This window comes from Aedes aegypti, chromosome 1, assembly GCF_002204515.2.
Source record: "Aedes aegypti strain LVP_AGWG chromosome 1, AaegL5.0 Primary Assembly, whole genome shotgun sequence".
Taxonomy (NCBI): Eukaryota; Metazoa; Arthropoda; class Insecta; order Diptera; family Culicidae; genus Aedes; species Aedes aegypti.
Genome location: NC_035107.1, coordinates 183212919 through 183230110, shown reverse-complemented (window position 1 = coordinate 183230110; position 17192 = coordinate 183212919). Strand labels below are relative to the sequence as shown.

At 38.1% G+C, this 17192-nt stretch overlaps 1 protein-coding gene across 2 annotated transcripts in view; it reads left to right on the top strand.

Moving 5' to 3' along the window:
• The window catches only part of LOC5567414 (C-1-tetrahydrofolate synthase, cytoplasmic), an 87621-nt gene that overhangs the window by 49219 nt on the left and 21210 nt on the right, over positions 1 to 17192 (top strand). The window contains exons 4-6 of one of the 2 annotated variants that reach the window (XM_021854796.1): positions 25 to 149; positions 669 to 913; positions 978 to 1079. In XM_021854796.1, the coding sequence (XP_021710488.1) occupies positions 25 to 149; positions 669 to 913; positions 978 to 1079 (472 nt within the window). Of the gene's footprint in view, positions 1 to 24; positions 150 to 668; positions 914 to 977; positions 1080 to 13681; positions 13834 to 14352; positions 14588 to 14652; positions 14765 to 17192 lie in introns of those variants that run through there. The other variant, XM_021854786.1, reaches the window with a different exon arrangement.

Genomic DNA, 17192 nt, shown 5'->3' with positions numbered 1-17192 from the left:
GTACATTTTTCCGCTTTATTGCAGATCAAACGGCTCAATGAAGATCCCAACTTCCACGGAATTATCGTGCAGATGCCCTTGGAGTCCGACAATCCAATCGATTCGCACCTGATAACCGATGCCGTATCGCCCGACAAGGATGTCGATGGGTAACGTAATTCATTATCATTAGAAAAAAAAAATTGTATTATGTTGTAGTATAAGATGGGGCAAAAGTTATAAGTGGAATAACAATGGACTTTAATGCCTACAATTTTGCTGAACAACCTACGGTTAGAATGTTTTTAGTTATAGCACTTTCAGAACTGGTTGTTCCAAACGACCAATGCTCCACCGATACGGCAAGAGTTCAAAACTATTATGCCCATGTTCACATGGTCAACGTGACCACCAGCATTATGATTTCTGCAACAAGTTGCAGAATGAATATTTACAGCACCAGTCGTACATTGCAAACTACTCTGATTACTACGCTTTGAAATGAATCAACATTCGTTTATACCATACAAATCACCATTTAGAGAATAAAGCATAATGCTCGGCATCTTCCATCAATAAGCCTTATCTTGAAATCCTTGAACCAAACATAACAATCAAATATAAATATTTACCTACTAAAATATTACTTAATAAATCAGTATCCGTGCCTAACTGTTTAACATTTTAAGTCTCAACACAGTTAACGAAGGCCGTGTAGCGGTCGGGGATCTGAGTGGATTCCTTCCGTGTACCCCAAACGGATGTATGGAGCTTATCAAACGCACCGGAATTCCGATCGCGGGATCGCATGCAGTCATCATCGGACGAAGCAAAATCGTCGGCACTCCGATGTCCGAACTGCTCAAGTGGCACGATGCCACCGTCACGGTTTGTCATTCCAAGACGAAAAATATGAACATGACGGTAAGACACGGTCTCTTGGTTGGAAGTTTTTTGATAATGAACGTTGATTATTTTCTCATTGTTAGATCAAAAAGCCGACATTTTGGTGGTTGCAGTTGGAAAACCGGAAATGATTCGCGGTGCCTGGATCAAGCCGAGTGCCGTTGTCATCGATTGCGGTATCAATTCAATCCCAGGTGAGTTCAATTTTATATTCGCAACAAATATAACACTCAGAAAAATGCAAGTTAATGGGAACACGAATCAAAGTTATACGTATATTTCTCACAGAGCATAAATCTAGCGAACAAGCCAGTCGTTCAAGCTGACAACATGAATCGGTCGATTACCAACAGTAAAGTGACCAGTAGATCAAGTTTTCAGCTTAAACAACTGTCTTGTTTTCTAGATTGGTGCTCTTGAAGATTTGAAGACTAGCTTCAGATAAAAAAAATCGACATTTAGTGTTAAAAAACATCATATTCATACAAATGATGACGAAGTTAAAGCATTTTGAATAGTTGATGTTAGCACCAACTAGCGTAAGAGTGAAGACACCGTAGAAACCGGTCTTAATTTCAGCTTATCCTTGTCGTCGATTTCGAATTTCTTCTTTTTCCTAGTCATATCCACGGGTTGTTATTGCTTTGCTTCAGAGGTCTGAAAAAAGCTTTTCGTTGGCTTTTTGACCTTAGACGTGAGTTGACCACTCTTACTGCTGCTATGCTCTCTGGTCACGGACCTGCGCAGGACGGCCGCGTAAGTCGCATTTTCTTTAGAACACATGGCTACGCTATTCATATCTTGGGAGGTTCCCTCTTACCCAGCATGTTATCGAATGATGTGATCTGACATATAGGGCAGTTCAAAATTTAAAATCAATCTCCTATATCTTCTTACCAGCTACAATAAAAGTAGTGTTCTGTGAAATTTTCTGCTTTCTCGGTAATGATTTAAAGGGGCCCAAAGCAAATGTAGGTTTATAGGAATTGTTTGGAGAAATATGGAAATATATCAAACACGTTAGTAATGTAAGTATTATCACCATAGTTAAAAACTCATTCTTTGAACTATAATAAAGAATTGCTGAAGAGTCAATTCAATACGACGGATATGAGGAGAGATATCCCTTGCAGTTGCCCTAAAATTTTATGGCTTAAGCCTGATTCGCTGCTGATAAGTAATTTCTCGGCCATACTTGATGCATGGGAAATTTCTGCAAGGAATCGTCCGAATGCGCTTTTTTCTGGATCGCAGTTACGCAATTGAAAAAAACTGTCAATTCAAATGGGAGTCGCTGTATAGAAATTTCTGCAAGGAATCAAAACGGTTTGCTCAAAAGAGTTTGGGAAACTTCCCCCCACAACATATATATTCTAGTAAAACATTTTATTATGTTTCATTGTTTTGACCACTCAATATATCACAGTAAGCCGTAAGTTGTGAGACGAGTCTGGAAAATGATTGCGACAGAAATGAAAACGATACGACGGATTGAGAATACGACAAGATGCATTTTCTTTGCATTATTTCCAAAAAGAGATCAAAATTTATCAAAATCTTATTGTATAATGTTAAAGCCATTCTGAGAAAGAATTGTTTGGAATCGGTTTGTATCAGCATCATTCACTGCAATACTGGGAAAATTGCAGTTCTCACTGGTTGCCATTCGCGACTACGAAGGTGCTGATGTCTTCTTCGGTTTTCTGTAAGAAAAAACAAGGAGAGAGATATTGTTTGCTTTTTTTCACGCACACGATGACAGTCCCTTACGAAATTATCTGTTGGTGCGAGTGCTTTGTGGTATCTCTTTTTGCTTCGTAGTCGCGAATCCGTGTTGCCATAGCCGTGTCTCCTGGCGCCGGATGTTTCTACAGCAGCTGCTGTATCGCCTATAGGAGATTCTCATTTGACACATTCCCGCATGCGCATCAGTTTGTTTTGATTTGATTTTGACGACCAGCCAGTAAAAAACTTCAACTGATAGTCGGTAATTGTTGAAAAAACTTCAAACAATAGTCGGTAATTGTTTTTACTGACTTTTCGGCCTGTTTGGTATTGCTGCAAAATTGGGTCTGACAACGGTAGCTGTTCAGTAAAAAGTAAAAATTTTTGCTGAACCTCAGAAGTTTTTAATCAAAAAGCTGAAAGTTCAGTATTTTTTTAAGATTTACAATTCGTACTCAGAATAAAAAAAATACCGAACAAGCAAATCGTGATTGAGTTATATCCACTAATTAACAGAAAATCGTGTGTATGCTGTACCAATATGGATTAGCTGTTGTTATACTAGGAAGAAAGCTCTGTAGAGAAAATTAATATACTTAAATGATTCAGAAGCTTCCTGCCTGGTAAAATATTAATAAAAATTACATAGAATATCTAATGTTGAAACATTGGAACTAATGTCGCTCAAAATTATTAATAATTTTGTGCATGAGCGTGAGCATTGATGACCGTACAATTCGTAGTTGCTACGCCGTGATTGACAAGAATCATCGAAATTGTACAGGGAACCAACAGATGTAGCTTGGGAGTAGCATACCATCTTCAATCTTCAATGTACATTTTGAGGACTCTGAAATGAGTAATGTCAATAATGGGGCCGGCCACGTCCTTACGGTCATCGGAGAAGGGAAGGAATGTTAGTGTGACATCCATTGTTACTAAAGACCGAGTATACCTCAGCATCTTCATGATTGCCACGAGAAGGAGTTGGATGGCTTCAAAGCTACATGATCAGGTTTCACTTTGGTAAGTGATGCAATTCATGTAACCTCTGTTTAAAAAGTTATCTATCAATGCGTCGACATTTTAAACATCGAACTATTCCAAGGTTTGAATTTCAAAATTTTTTAAAATATGAATGAGCGCTTATGTCAACACTTAAAGTGACGAACTATTCATAGTTTGATCAACAAATTCATAAAAAATACATGTTATGATACAAATGTGTTATTTTAGCATGAAACGAGCTCACCAGTTGGTAATCCATCCTCGACTGAACAGTTACAATCGCAGCGTCAACACATATAAGCAGGTATATAAAATAACTCCGATGGCGCGCGAATGAAGTGCTAACTGAAAAACAACGATCACTCCGAGCGCGCGAAAAATGAATCGGACAGCTTGGGCCTTGACAAAGCACTACCCAAGCGAACGAATCCAGCGAAAAAACACTCCGAGCGCGCGAAAACCGAATCACATGGGCCTTCACAAAGCACTAAGCAAGCGAACAAAGCCACCGAAAAAACACTCCGAGCGCGCGAAAAATGAATCGGACTGCTTGGGCCTTCGCAAAGCACTCAAAAAATATTAATTATTCTAGACAAAAACAATTGCAATCTACTATTGCACGATAAATGCGTTATGTATCTAGGTTAAGTTAATTCAAAACGTTTTTTTTTTTCTCTGAAATATACTCACCTGAAAAAATTCGGAACTGCTACGGCAAATGAAATGTAATATGTTGTTAACAAAATGTTGATAAAAACTTTATTAAATAGCACCCAATAAGGATGATACACAACACACAAAACACATAGATATAAAAACAAAACACGAAACACATAGATATAAAAAAATGAATATAATGTTTGATGTGAAACTAATGAAGGAATTTGAAAAAAAAAACCTGAAATGTACAGATTGACAGATAACTTTGGTTGGTACTAACAATGTTAATTGAAAAATTTAGGTTCTACAATTTTTCAATCAACAACAATCAACGAATATTTTTTTATGTCTAGAAGAGTAATACCGATTAATTCTCCGACATGGCTTTAGGACATTTCGTCGAATGACATTTGGTCGAATGACGTTTGGTCGAAGGGACATTTGGTCGAATGGACATTTGGTCGAATGGACATTTGGTCGAAAGCTTATTTTGAAATGGTTTTTGAAAGATCATTCGGGAAAATTGATTATCGTTTTCTAAGTTTTGCAAATTTGGGACTATAACGTATTCATTTGAATAATCTGAATTATTACCTGTTGTTGAATGAAAAACGAGACATTATTGTAGTCATATTTTTAAATTTCATACGTCTATGTATTTGTTAATGATTTGAAGTTATGCCAATATCTAGGATATCGATGGTTATTCAAATGATCTTTAAAGAAGTATTTTTTTATACATTGACTGGAATATTTAGATCTAGTGAATTTATTATTCTTTTAAAATATCATCATTCTTTGCCAAAAACTGCTCAACGATGATTTGTTGAATTCATTATTCTTTTTAAATGCCATCGTTCTTCGTAATGAACTGCTGATCTTCATCTGATGGAAGCATTCGGCGAGAGTGCTCGGGATCTTTCTTTCAATTTCGGGTCTTGCAGCTAACGAACGTGGGTAAGGTTTTTGAATGCGGAAAACAGACATAAAACGGCAGGAAAAATTTGCTTCAAGGAAAAAAAGTTTAATAACATTCCTCAAGCAAATATATGACTTTGCTATCGGTGTTGATGACATTGGGTGCATTACAGAGTTTGAATAGTTGAACGAGAAAATTGTATTTATTCTATGTAACGGGTAAGAATAGACGATTTGGCAGAGGTGACAAAAGTTGATTTGTTTTTATTTAAGATCAGTTTAAATGAAAAAGCAGCATGTTGATCAGTATGATGGGAGAATAGGGTGCATCAAATTGAATAACAAAATTTTCTAACCCTATATAGTTTGTTGGTAAAATGGCTGATACCTGTTTCAATAATTCAATCACTCTGTGTATTAGCGGAAAAATTCTACTCACGACGATATTGAGACTAAACGTAAAATTTTGCTTCCATACTGTTTAGATTCGACCACATGTTCTTTCCACGAAATGTCGGTTCGATCAAATGTCTTATGCTTTCTGTTCAAATAAACCTTTTCGACCAAATGTCCATTCGACGAAATGTCCGTTCGACCTAATGTACTTTCGATCAAATGTCATTCGACTAAATGTCTTTCGACCAAATGTCATAGATTCCTCCGAGAATCTATGACATTTAGTCGAATGACGTTTGGTCGAATGACATTTAGTCGAAAGTACATTTGGTCGAACGGACGTTTCGTCGAATGGACATTTGGTCGAAAATAATTTAGTTGTTTTGAGATTTGATCGAAAGGACATTTGAATAGGGATTTAAAAAAATATTTTACATGTGACATTTTGACGTTATTACACAGTGTTTGTGTAACATGTGTTTTTTTACATTTCTTGCTATCGTTTTCCTCATTCAGGCTGATTCTGTGAGCCGGATGAATCACGACAAGCTGATTTCAAATGAAGGCAATTCAACATTAGTCACCTGAGTTGACTCTTTCTACCTCACAAGATACACATAATAAACACGATTCTCTAATTTATTTTTTTGTTGTTTTCGTTTGAATTATTTATCATCTTATTATGCACCAAAGTCCTCGACACCGTCATCTAGAGCAATTATAGAACCATATTTCAGCTGGAAGATACAATAACCTAATTCACGATTAGTAGTTCGACGTATCATATAGACGGCTATTTTGATGCACTTTATCAGAAGCGTTTCATAAATGCAATGGCCACTATATTCAACGTATTAATGTGAACCCAGACAACCAAAATGTACGTATAACAAAATCACCTGGAGGCTTTGTATGTGCAAAATTTCACTTATAAGATGTTGTGAAAAGGCCTTCTACGTACAAAAGTGGAGGCGATATACGTGCATATATTATGTGATGAACAATAACATACAATGCGAGTGTATAAATTTTCTTCCGAACTAACATGTGATCTTAAGCGACTTAACTTAGGATAACAAATGTTGATTTGACAGCTGCTACGGATTGATTCGACTTACTTTGTACGATTGTACGAGACGAAACAAAATGTACAAATGAACTCAGAAAAACAGCGTTTTATGCGAGGAAACTCATCAATCTGACGATTTTACCCACCGTGTGTTGCGGGTTTGATGAAATTTGTATGAATAAACGAGTTATTACGTGAACTTTCATGCGACTTCTGGTTGTCTGGGAATTTTATGCAAAATTTTATTCGAGTTGATCAAATAGTTCTATGCCCGTTCTATGTCTGGTCGTCGTATTTCAAATTCTTAACCAAGTTCGTACACTTTAAGATCTGAGAATCAGAAAAGTTTCCGAGCATTCACACTGACTATCGTTGAATAAGATCGGCAGTCATATTCGAAGAACGATGAAATTTTGAAGGAATAATAAATTCAACATATCTAATGACCGAATCAATACGAAACAATAATAGCTAAAATATTTATTTGGAAGAAATTTTAACAAAGAACGATAAATTTTGAAAGAATAATAAATTCGACAAAAAAATCAACATCTTTGAACTAGGAAAAATTATTTTTAATAACTTATCGGATGAAATAAAACGGTCAGCTTTTCTATCCAACAAAAGCTGAAGAATAAGATAATTGATAAGAATTATGTAGCTTGCATATACTAATCTCGTTGAAAACGTAGTTAGTAAATAATTATCATTTAGCTTCTGATGAAAAGTATGCTTAAAATAGATCCATTGTCATCCATTGTGCAAAAAGTTCAGTTTGATTCACCTTTTTCTGTTGGACTGAATGATTTTTCAATGAACCATTACAAAATAATCTTCCGGTAAAATGCCTCGATTGGAACAAATATCATTTTACGAAATGTTTTAAAGGTATTCGACCAAATATCCATTTTATCAAATGTCCCTTCGACTAAACGTAATTCTCAACTAAGTGTCCCAAAGCCCTCCATGATATTCCCAAATGGTACCCATGGCGTACCATTGGTATCTCGCGTACCTGCAGGAATAAATTGAAGTCCTTAGCCTCTTGCCCAGCAACTCCTATCCCTACCTCCTCGTGGTACTGGCCGGGGTACGAGTAACCTTAGGGAAGATCTGGAAACCAACCCCGTATGATGGCAAGGGGGGGGGTTGCTTTAGTTTTTGCTTCAGCAAACCTGGAGCGTCTGCACTCCATGTTAGAAGCGGCTCACAACAGCGTCTGTTCCCTATGTAAGGGGCAGCTGATCATCGTCCGAGTGCCAGAGAAGGACATTAAGCTAAACTGCGCACTATGGTCCTCCGGAAATCTAGGAGGTAGGTGTCAGGCCCTGCAAACCAGCCGTAAAAAATCAAGCAACGAATAATCAACGAGGGAATGAGAACCGGGACAAACGGCGAAGACCACAGCGACGTAAAGGGACTAGCGATTGGAAGCTCGGTACATGGCACTGTAAATCTCTCAACTTCATCGGGAGCACACGCATACTCGCCGACGTGCTGAAGGACCGCGGATTCGGCATCTTAGCGTGTTGGAAGGGATTAATGGTTCGAACGTTTAGAGGTAACCATACCATCTACCAGAGCTGCGGCAACGCACACGAGCTGGGAACAGCTTTTATAGTGATGGGTGATATGCAGAGGCGTGTGATAGGGTGGTGGCCGATCAATGAGAGAATGTGCAAGGCTCAAGGGCTGGTTCTTCAAATTCAGCATAATAAACGTGCACAGCCCTCACTCCGGAAGCACTGATGATGATAAAGACGCTTTTTACGCGCAGCTCGAACGCGAGTACGACAGCTACCCAAACCGGAAGTAGGTCATTTGGCATAAAGTCGTTTGACATAAAGCTGTTCGGCATAAAATCATATGGCATAATGGTATCTGGCATAAAGTCGTTTTGCATAATGGTCGTTTGGCATAATAGTCGTTTGGCATAATGAGTCTGAAACCAAAAATTTCTCAATTTTTCGTTTTTACGTTTCTATTGAATCTTTCTGATGACATCAGGCTTGTTACGGAGTCAATTGATACAAAATAACACTTTATTCAACAATCATATGTTCTTGAATAAATTTAAGCATATTAGGAAAGTTATTGCAATTAGTATTTTATTATTAATCAAGAAATTACCCTTCTTCCAAATATTAATTCTTCTTTTTTTTAGTTTCGCTATTGGAACAAATTTTTGCACTGAAGATTTTTGTTCTTTGGAGCTATATTTTTAAATTATTTTTTTGTTTCCAACTAACAAAAAGGCGGCAATCGATAACATTGATCTGCTCAAATTATCAGGGAAAAGAGAAATCGATTACTGCAGTTACTTCGATGGGTTGTGCTACTTTTCTCCGAATTTCGGTTCCCTGAACGCCAGTTCCCCGAATATCTCGTTTCTACGACTAGCCCACATCCCCGAAAAGTTTTAAACACTCATAATTGTCGTAACTTTATACATTTCAGGGTGGTGAACGAAATGACCATCTAATATGCACCCTTCTTTATTTAATTGGCGGTTCTGTCGAGTTTAACCGTCCTCAGATTTTTTGCCAACATGCGTATAGCCGAGAATGACAGAATACTTCCTTCTTTTGACTGTTTATCGTTCTTTCTCGTCACCGCTTTTCGGGGAAACCAGTCATTCGGTGAAATGGCATTCGGAGAAAAGTAGCACAATCACTTCGATGATTCTGAAAGCCCTTTTTTATGTCTTTTCATTTTATTATGCCGCAATAATTTTTGGCGTCCATTTTTCTATTGGTTTAATTATAAATTTTCCCTTTTTTCAAATAGGCTGTTCTTTATATTTATACTGTTTTAAATTTTATTATTTAGTAAAGCTAAATGTTAACCATTTTTATATTTTGCTGTTTTATCAATTCTTGCCAGATGTATTGTTAGAGTGATAATTACTTTAGAACCTGACAATATTCAACATATACTTTTTTGGGGAAAATGTGTGATCTCCTTCCGAGATATGCTAGAAAAAAATATTATTTCAATCACTAATTTTTCCTTCTCTCAATAAAAGGCGGTAATTTTCTTTTAAAGATGTGTTGTTTATTTGAGCTATGCTGTGAAAAGATTTTTTTACGTTAAAGCTTAAACATTTTAAACGAAAAATAATCTGCTCTCATATAAAGGCTATTTTTGCATTAAGTCGCATTGATAGATCTTTGGATTAGCTTTTGATATTTTGCAAAAAAAAAATCCATTATTTTATCAAGTAATTATAAGTAAAATTATCGAGTGTTACGTCCAAACTGTGACAGAGCTTGACCTGCAGAGAAATATTTTATGAGCGTTCCCTTGGTTAATAACTGTGAACTTTTTTTTTACAATTTACTACAATTTTTATGTATATCGCAACAAGCTCAAAAATACTCTATGTTCTGAGATGTAGGGACCCGTCACGAGTTTTATTTAGTAATAATCTCTAATGTCACAATTCTATGTTAATTTCAAAAATATTAATTTATTTATTTATTCAGTATTATTCATGTAATATAAGGCTACGGCCTTTTTTATCGTTACACCTAGTGATTCAATTGCTTCAATTATGCTTTATTGGCTTGGAAAATCTTTGAACGAGCACCACACTTGTTAAGAACCTCCAAAATTTTTTGCTATAGGCTCGGTGGTGTTGATCTCGATAAAAGCTTAAAAAATGCCGATATTCAATTTAAGTTAATCATTATGCCAAACGGCCATTATGTCAAATGACCATTATGCCAAATGACTTTATGCCAAACGGCTTTATGCCAAACAACCTTATGCCAAACGACTTTATACCAAACGGGGTACAATCGCCCAAACCATAACGTCAAAATCATCATAGGAGATCTAAACGCTCAGGTTGGCCAGGAGGAGGTGTTCAAACCGACGATTGGAAAGTTCAGCGCCCACCGACTGACGATCGAAAACGGCTTACGACTGATTGATTTCGCCACCTTCAAGAATATGGCCATTCGTAGCACCTACTTCCAGCACAGACTTCCATACCGATACACCTGGAGATCACCACAGCAGACAGAATCACAAATCAACCTGTCCGACTTTATCGACGTCAGGACCTATCGTGGCGCTAACATCGGCTCTGACCACTATCTGGTGATGGTTAAACTGCGCCCAAAACTCTCCGTTGTCAACAACGTACGGTACCGACGGCCGCCCCGGTACGACTTTGAGCGGCTCAAGCAAACGGATGTCGCAGCGGCATACGCGCAGCACCTCGAGGCTGCATTACCAGAATTGCTGGAAGAAGCCCCTTTTGAGGACTGCTGGAGAACAAATAAGGCAGCCATCAACAATGCAGCTGAGAGCAACGTCGGGTACGTGGGACGGAGTCGACGGAACGATTGGTTCGACGAGGAATGTAGGCAGCTTCTGGAGAAGAAGAACGCAGCGCGGGCGGTCATGCTGCAGCAAGGGACCCGGCAGAACGTGGAGTGTTATAGACGAAGACGGCAACAGCAGGAACAGCTGTGCCGGTCTCAAGAAACACGCAAGTTCTATCAGAAGCTCAACGCATCTCGCAACGGCTTCGTACCGCGAGCCGAGATGTGCAGGGATAAGGATGGGAGAATGTTGACGGACGAGCGTGAGGTGATCGAAAGGTGGAAGCAGCACTTCGACGAACATCTGAATGGCGCTGAGAGCACAGACAATGAAGGTCGGGACAACGGAGGAAATGCCTTCGTCTGTACTGCGAAGGATGGAAACCAACCAGCCCTCACTTTGAGGGAGGTTAAGGATGCCATTCACCAGCTCAAGAACAATAAAGCTGCTGGTAACGGTGGTATCGGAGCTGAACTCATAAAGATGGGTCCGGAGAGGCTGGTCATTTGTTTGCACCGGCTGATAGGCACAATCCAAAATATTAAATGTCTTTCAGTCGTTCTGATGTATAAAAAGGCCCTCCCTCTATAAGAGATAAAAAGAATCTTTCTGGGTTTGTTATTTTGCTCAAAAATTAGATTCTTCCACCGCCTTGCTTATATGTATGCCAATTTGAAGCAGAGAGAAACTTAAAGTCAAATTTTGAAGGACAATTGAAACAAAACATAAACTTTTTTACCGTCAAACGTTTCAAATGCAATACAGATTCATGCAGAATATGAACTTTTGTTGAAGTATGCATATTCTCAGAGATTAAGGGGGTGTGCATTTCGCCCCGGGTATTCATTATGCCCCTAATCCCCATATCATAAATTTAAGCCATTTGCTTTAATGTGTGGGGCGCATATGACGTATTTTTGCTTTTCTAAATATGCATGGACTTATCTTATTTTTATAGCATCTATCAAAATTACTTGCAAAGTAGAAAGTCACAAGTTGACCCACTCTATAAAGGCCATAAAGTGTTTAGATATGTCACACAAATAAAAAAAGGAATTTCTGGTAGTCTTTTTAAGGGAAACTCTTCTGATTGGTTTCTGATTCAACTAAAACTATAATAACGTTTCATTCAACAAAAAATATAAGAGAAATGAATAGATATTAATTATAATATTTAATGACTTTAAAAAAAGAACACATTTTCAGTCCACAGGAGAATGGTTAGACATATGTTCGAAAAAAAAAGACATGACCATTACTTTTGCTTTTAATATCCGAAAATATTATCTTGAACTTCTGATCGTATTTACCTTTGACTATTCTACCTTTGAGCTTTTTTTACAGTAATGGTAGAGAGTAATGCTTTTTGTGGAAGTGCAGAGGACTCCTTGAATTCCTTAAGGTGATGATGAATCGAAGCCAAACCTCAAATTTTCAAGAGCACGAATCTAGAGAACCGAACATCCGTTTAGGCTGAAAACTTAATCGATTGGTCACGAGCTGGTAGTGACCAATCGATTAAATTTTCAGCTCAAAGGTTTGGCTTCGATCCATCTTCACCTTAAAGCAAGCTACACGTCAACATTCCCCTCTAATCCCCAAATTGACCTGCATTCGGACTCAGCCGGTTCTTTTATTGCTTCCTATAATAAGATCACCGGTACTTACACATTGAGAAAGCTACTGATCCCGATTAGCGTCTGTTGGTTCCCTGTGTAAGTATAGCTGTACTTACAATAACGGAATGAGGGCGGATAGTCAATATTGATCATATTCATGCTCTTAGGTAGATTTTCATTAGCAAAGCTTAAAAAATATTTTGAAGAATCGCGTACTTAGCTTTTTTGCAAGGATATTGTTTATTTGTCTTTATTATAAATATTTCCAGCCTTGGTTCGTTTCTTTTCGCAAAGATGTGAGATTCGTATTGTAATGAAGAAAAATATAATTTATAAAGAGGATCCTTGTTTTTTGGGATGACTATACATTTTTATTAGAAGAATTGAATTACATGGTTCAAAAACCATAGCAATATGAAATGAAATTTGTTCATGTTGAAGCTCCACCAAAATTGTCTCTTTGACAAATCATTTCCCTTTCAAATTCAGCATGTAAGTACATAATTACGGAGACAAGCATACGAGATGTGCAAAATGACACTTGGTCACGGCCTAAATAACGTTTCGCTATGGTAATTTCGCACCTCATGATAGCATGACATAGGTGAAGACAAATCACACGCCGTCATACGTCGGTCGTTCATTCACACGATGGAGATTTTTGGACGACATCTGCGCTTATTTATGCCTTACTTGATTAATCAAACACTCTGCCTATTGCCACTCGCCCACAGCTCCGTAACGATACGAAAACATGTGTAAAAGGGTGGTCGATCAATTGCAACAAAATTGTCAATTACAAAATTGTGGGTGTGCGGTTGGATCCGAAGATAAAAATGCTCGCTTTTCTCATTCACTTCGCGCGGGATATTTATGATGACAGCGCAGCAGCTAACCACTGATGATTTATTCGCAATGAAGGCTATACCTTAACATGTGTTTCTAACGCTACCGAGATGTAGCGCTGCAGTTTTTATCGAATACAAATTAGTCAAATTATTATATATTTTTCAATAAATTGCCCGTGGAAATATCCGGTGTACGTAATTGGAAAGACATATTTTCAAATGATGCACATTTTTCCGCTTTATTGCAGATCAAACGGCTCAATGAAGATCCCAACTTCCACGGAATTATCGTGCAGATGCCCTTGGAGTCCGACAATCCAATCGATTCGCACCTGATAACCGATGCCGTATCGCCCGACAAGGATGTCGATGGGTAACGTAATTCATAATCATTAGAAAAAAAAAATTATATTATGTTGTAGTATAAGATGGGGCAAAAGTTATAAGTGGAATAACAATGGACTTTAATGCCTACAATATTGCTGAACAACCTAGTGTTAGAATGTTTTTAGTTATAGCACTTTCAGAACTGGTTGTTCCAAACGACCAATGCCCCACCGATACGGCAAGAGTTCAAAACTATTATGCCCATGTTCACATGGTCAACGTAACCACCAGCATTATGATTTCTGCAACAAGTTGCAGAATGAATATTTACAGCACCAGTCGTACATTGCAAACTACTCTGATTACTATACTTTGGAATGAATCAACATTCGTTTATACCATACAAATCACCATTTAGAGAATAAAGCATAATGCTCGGCATCTTCCATCAATAAGCCTTATCGTGAAATCCTTGAACCAAACATAACAATCAAATATAAATATTTACCTACTAAAATATTACTTAATAAATCAGTATCCGTGCCTAACTGTTTAACATTTTAAGTCTCAACACAGTTAACGAAGGCCGTGTAGCGGTCGGAGATCTGAGTGGATTCCTTCCGTGTACCCCAAACGGATGTATGGAGCTCATCAAACGCACCGGAATTCCGATCGCGGGATCGCATGCAGTCATCATCGGACGAAGCAAAATCGTCGGCACTCCGATGTCCGAACTGCTCAAGTGGCACGATGCCACCGTCACGGTTTGTCATTCCAAGACGAAAAATATGAACATGACGGTAAGACACGGTCTCTTGGTTGGAAGTTTTTTGATAATGAACGTTGATTATTTTCTCATTGTTAGATAAAAAAAGCCGACATTTTGGTGGTTGCAGTTGGAAAACCGGAAATGATTCGCGGTGCCTGGATCAAGCCGAGTGCTGTTGTCATCGATTGCGGTATCAATTCAATCCCAGGTGAGTTCGTTTTTATATTCGCAACAAATATAACACTCAGAAAAATGCAAGTTAATGGGAACACGAATCAAAGTTATACGTATATCTCATATCTTCACAAAGCATAAATCTAGCGAACAAGCCAGTCGTTCAAGCTGACAACATGATCGGTCGATTACCAACAGTAAGTGATCAGTAGATCAAGTTTTCAGCTTAAACAATTGTCTTGTTTTCTAGATTTGTGCTCTTGAAGATTTGAAGACTAGCTCCAGATAAAACAAAATCGGAATTTAGTGTTAAAAACATCATATTTATACAAACGATGTCGAAGTTGAAGCATTTTGAATAGTTGATGTTAGCACCAACTAGCGTAAAGATGAAGCACCGTAGAAACCGGTCTTCAATTTCAGCTTATCCTTGGTCGTCGATTTCGAATTTCTTCTTTTTTTCCTAGTCATATCCACGGGTTGTTATTGCTTTGCTTCAGAGGTTCTTGAAAAAGCTTTTCGTTGGCTTTTTGACCTTAGACGTGAGTTTGACCACTTCACCGCTGCTATGGCCTCTTGGTCACAGGACCTGTCTTCCAGCTCTGGAGGACGGCCGTGTAAGTCGCATTTTCTTTAGAAACCATGCGTCATATCGCTACGTATTTATTCTTGGGAGGTTCCCTCTTACCCAGCATGTATCGAATGATGAGATCTGACATTAGGGCAGTTCAAAATTTAAAATCCAATCTCCTATATCTTACTTACCAGCCTTACCATTAAAGTAGTGTTCTGTGAACTTTTCTGCTTTCTCGGTAATGATTTAAAGGTGGCCCAAAGCAAATGTAGGTTTACATGGAATTGGTTTGGAGAAATTTTGAAATATGATCAAACACGTTAGTAATGTAAGTACAAACTTATCATCCCATAGTTAAAACTCATTCTTTGAACTATAATAAAGAAATTTGCTGAAGAGGTCAATTCAATACGACGGATATGAGGAGAGATATCCCTTGCAGTTGCCCTAAATTTTATGGCTTAAGCTAAGTATGCTGTTCCGCTCAAGAAAAGTAAAAATTTTTGCCCAAGAAATGGTCAAGAAATTTCCTACAGTGAGCTCCATTTGAATTGACATTTCTTTTCAATTGCGTACTGCGATCAAAGAAAAATGCTTTTCTTGAGCATTTCTTGCAAGAAATTTTCCACGCATCGAGATAGGTGATTACTTTTCTGTTGAAGTGCATACTTCGCTTTATACGGTAATCTAGAATGCCGTGAAAAGTGTACTGCGATCTGTCAAACTTGGGTACCTATTGAACTACCGAGGGACCAAATGCAGTGCTAGAAGTGGTACCCAATCTGAGCCCGAGTGGGACGGACCTGATTCAGCTAACTATGAATGCGTTGAACGAAGAATCAACAATATTATTTGGCAAACAATTTTCCGGATTGAAGGAAGTGTTGAAAATATGATTTATTTTATAATATTCTCCTTAGAATAATTTTTCAAGAAATTCCTATTAAAATCATGTGGCGGCACATAAACACAAAACTATCCTGTCTTATTCGGATACGTAAAAAGGAACGGAATGCTGCTCATCGAAAATACCGCACTAATCGATCATCGTTAAATAGAGCCTCGTTTAAAGCTTGCAGCCAGAGATACAAAGTTCTAGGCAACCATCTTTATCGTCGTTATGCTAAAAAAAGTCCTATACTGGAATCATCCTCTATTGTCTGGGATCCCTATCATGCAACAATGATTGGCCAAATTGAAGCTGTGCAGCGCAAATTTTTAAGATTTGCTTTGCAGTTGCTCCTTTGGAATGAACCTGTGAACCTGCCTCCGTACGAAGCTAGATGCCAGCTGCTGCAAATCGAACCATTACAACTACGCAGTGAAAATGCCAAGGCTGTGTTCATCTCGAAGGCCCTGACTGGGGAACTTGATGCTCCTAACTTACTGGGATCGTTAGATTAGATTAGGCTCCCCCAAATCTACGCGACTTTTTACGGCGACAACGACAAAATATCGTCGCGATTTCGTTGTTATGTCGCTGCAAGCACTCTTCTATGGAACCATCTTGACAGACACGACGCGAATCGCTGCGAAATCGCATCGCTGTATCTTAGACGCGCCCATCAAACAGTGCATGCAGCGAAACATCAGCGAAATCGCGGCGATTGTTTGTCGCTGTCGCCGTAAAAAATCGCTTAGATCTGGGGGAGCCTTAAACGTGTCAGCATATACGTTCCGCTCCAATGATTGCTCTCGCTTACCACGACGACTCCACGCCTACGATTCGAACGAGCCAATTCGATCAATGATTAACGTTTTCAATCAAATGTATGATAACATAGATTTTATTTAATATTGACGTTTATGCTCTAACTATAGATTCATTTAGAAACACAATATTGTCAGATGAATACACCACCAAATAAATAAATAAATCTAATTTAAC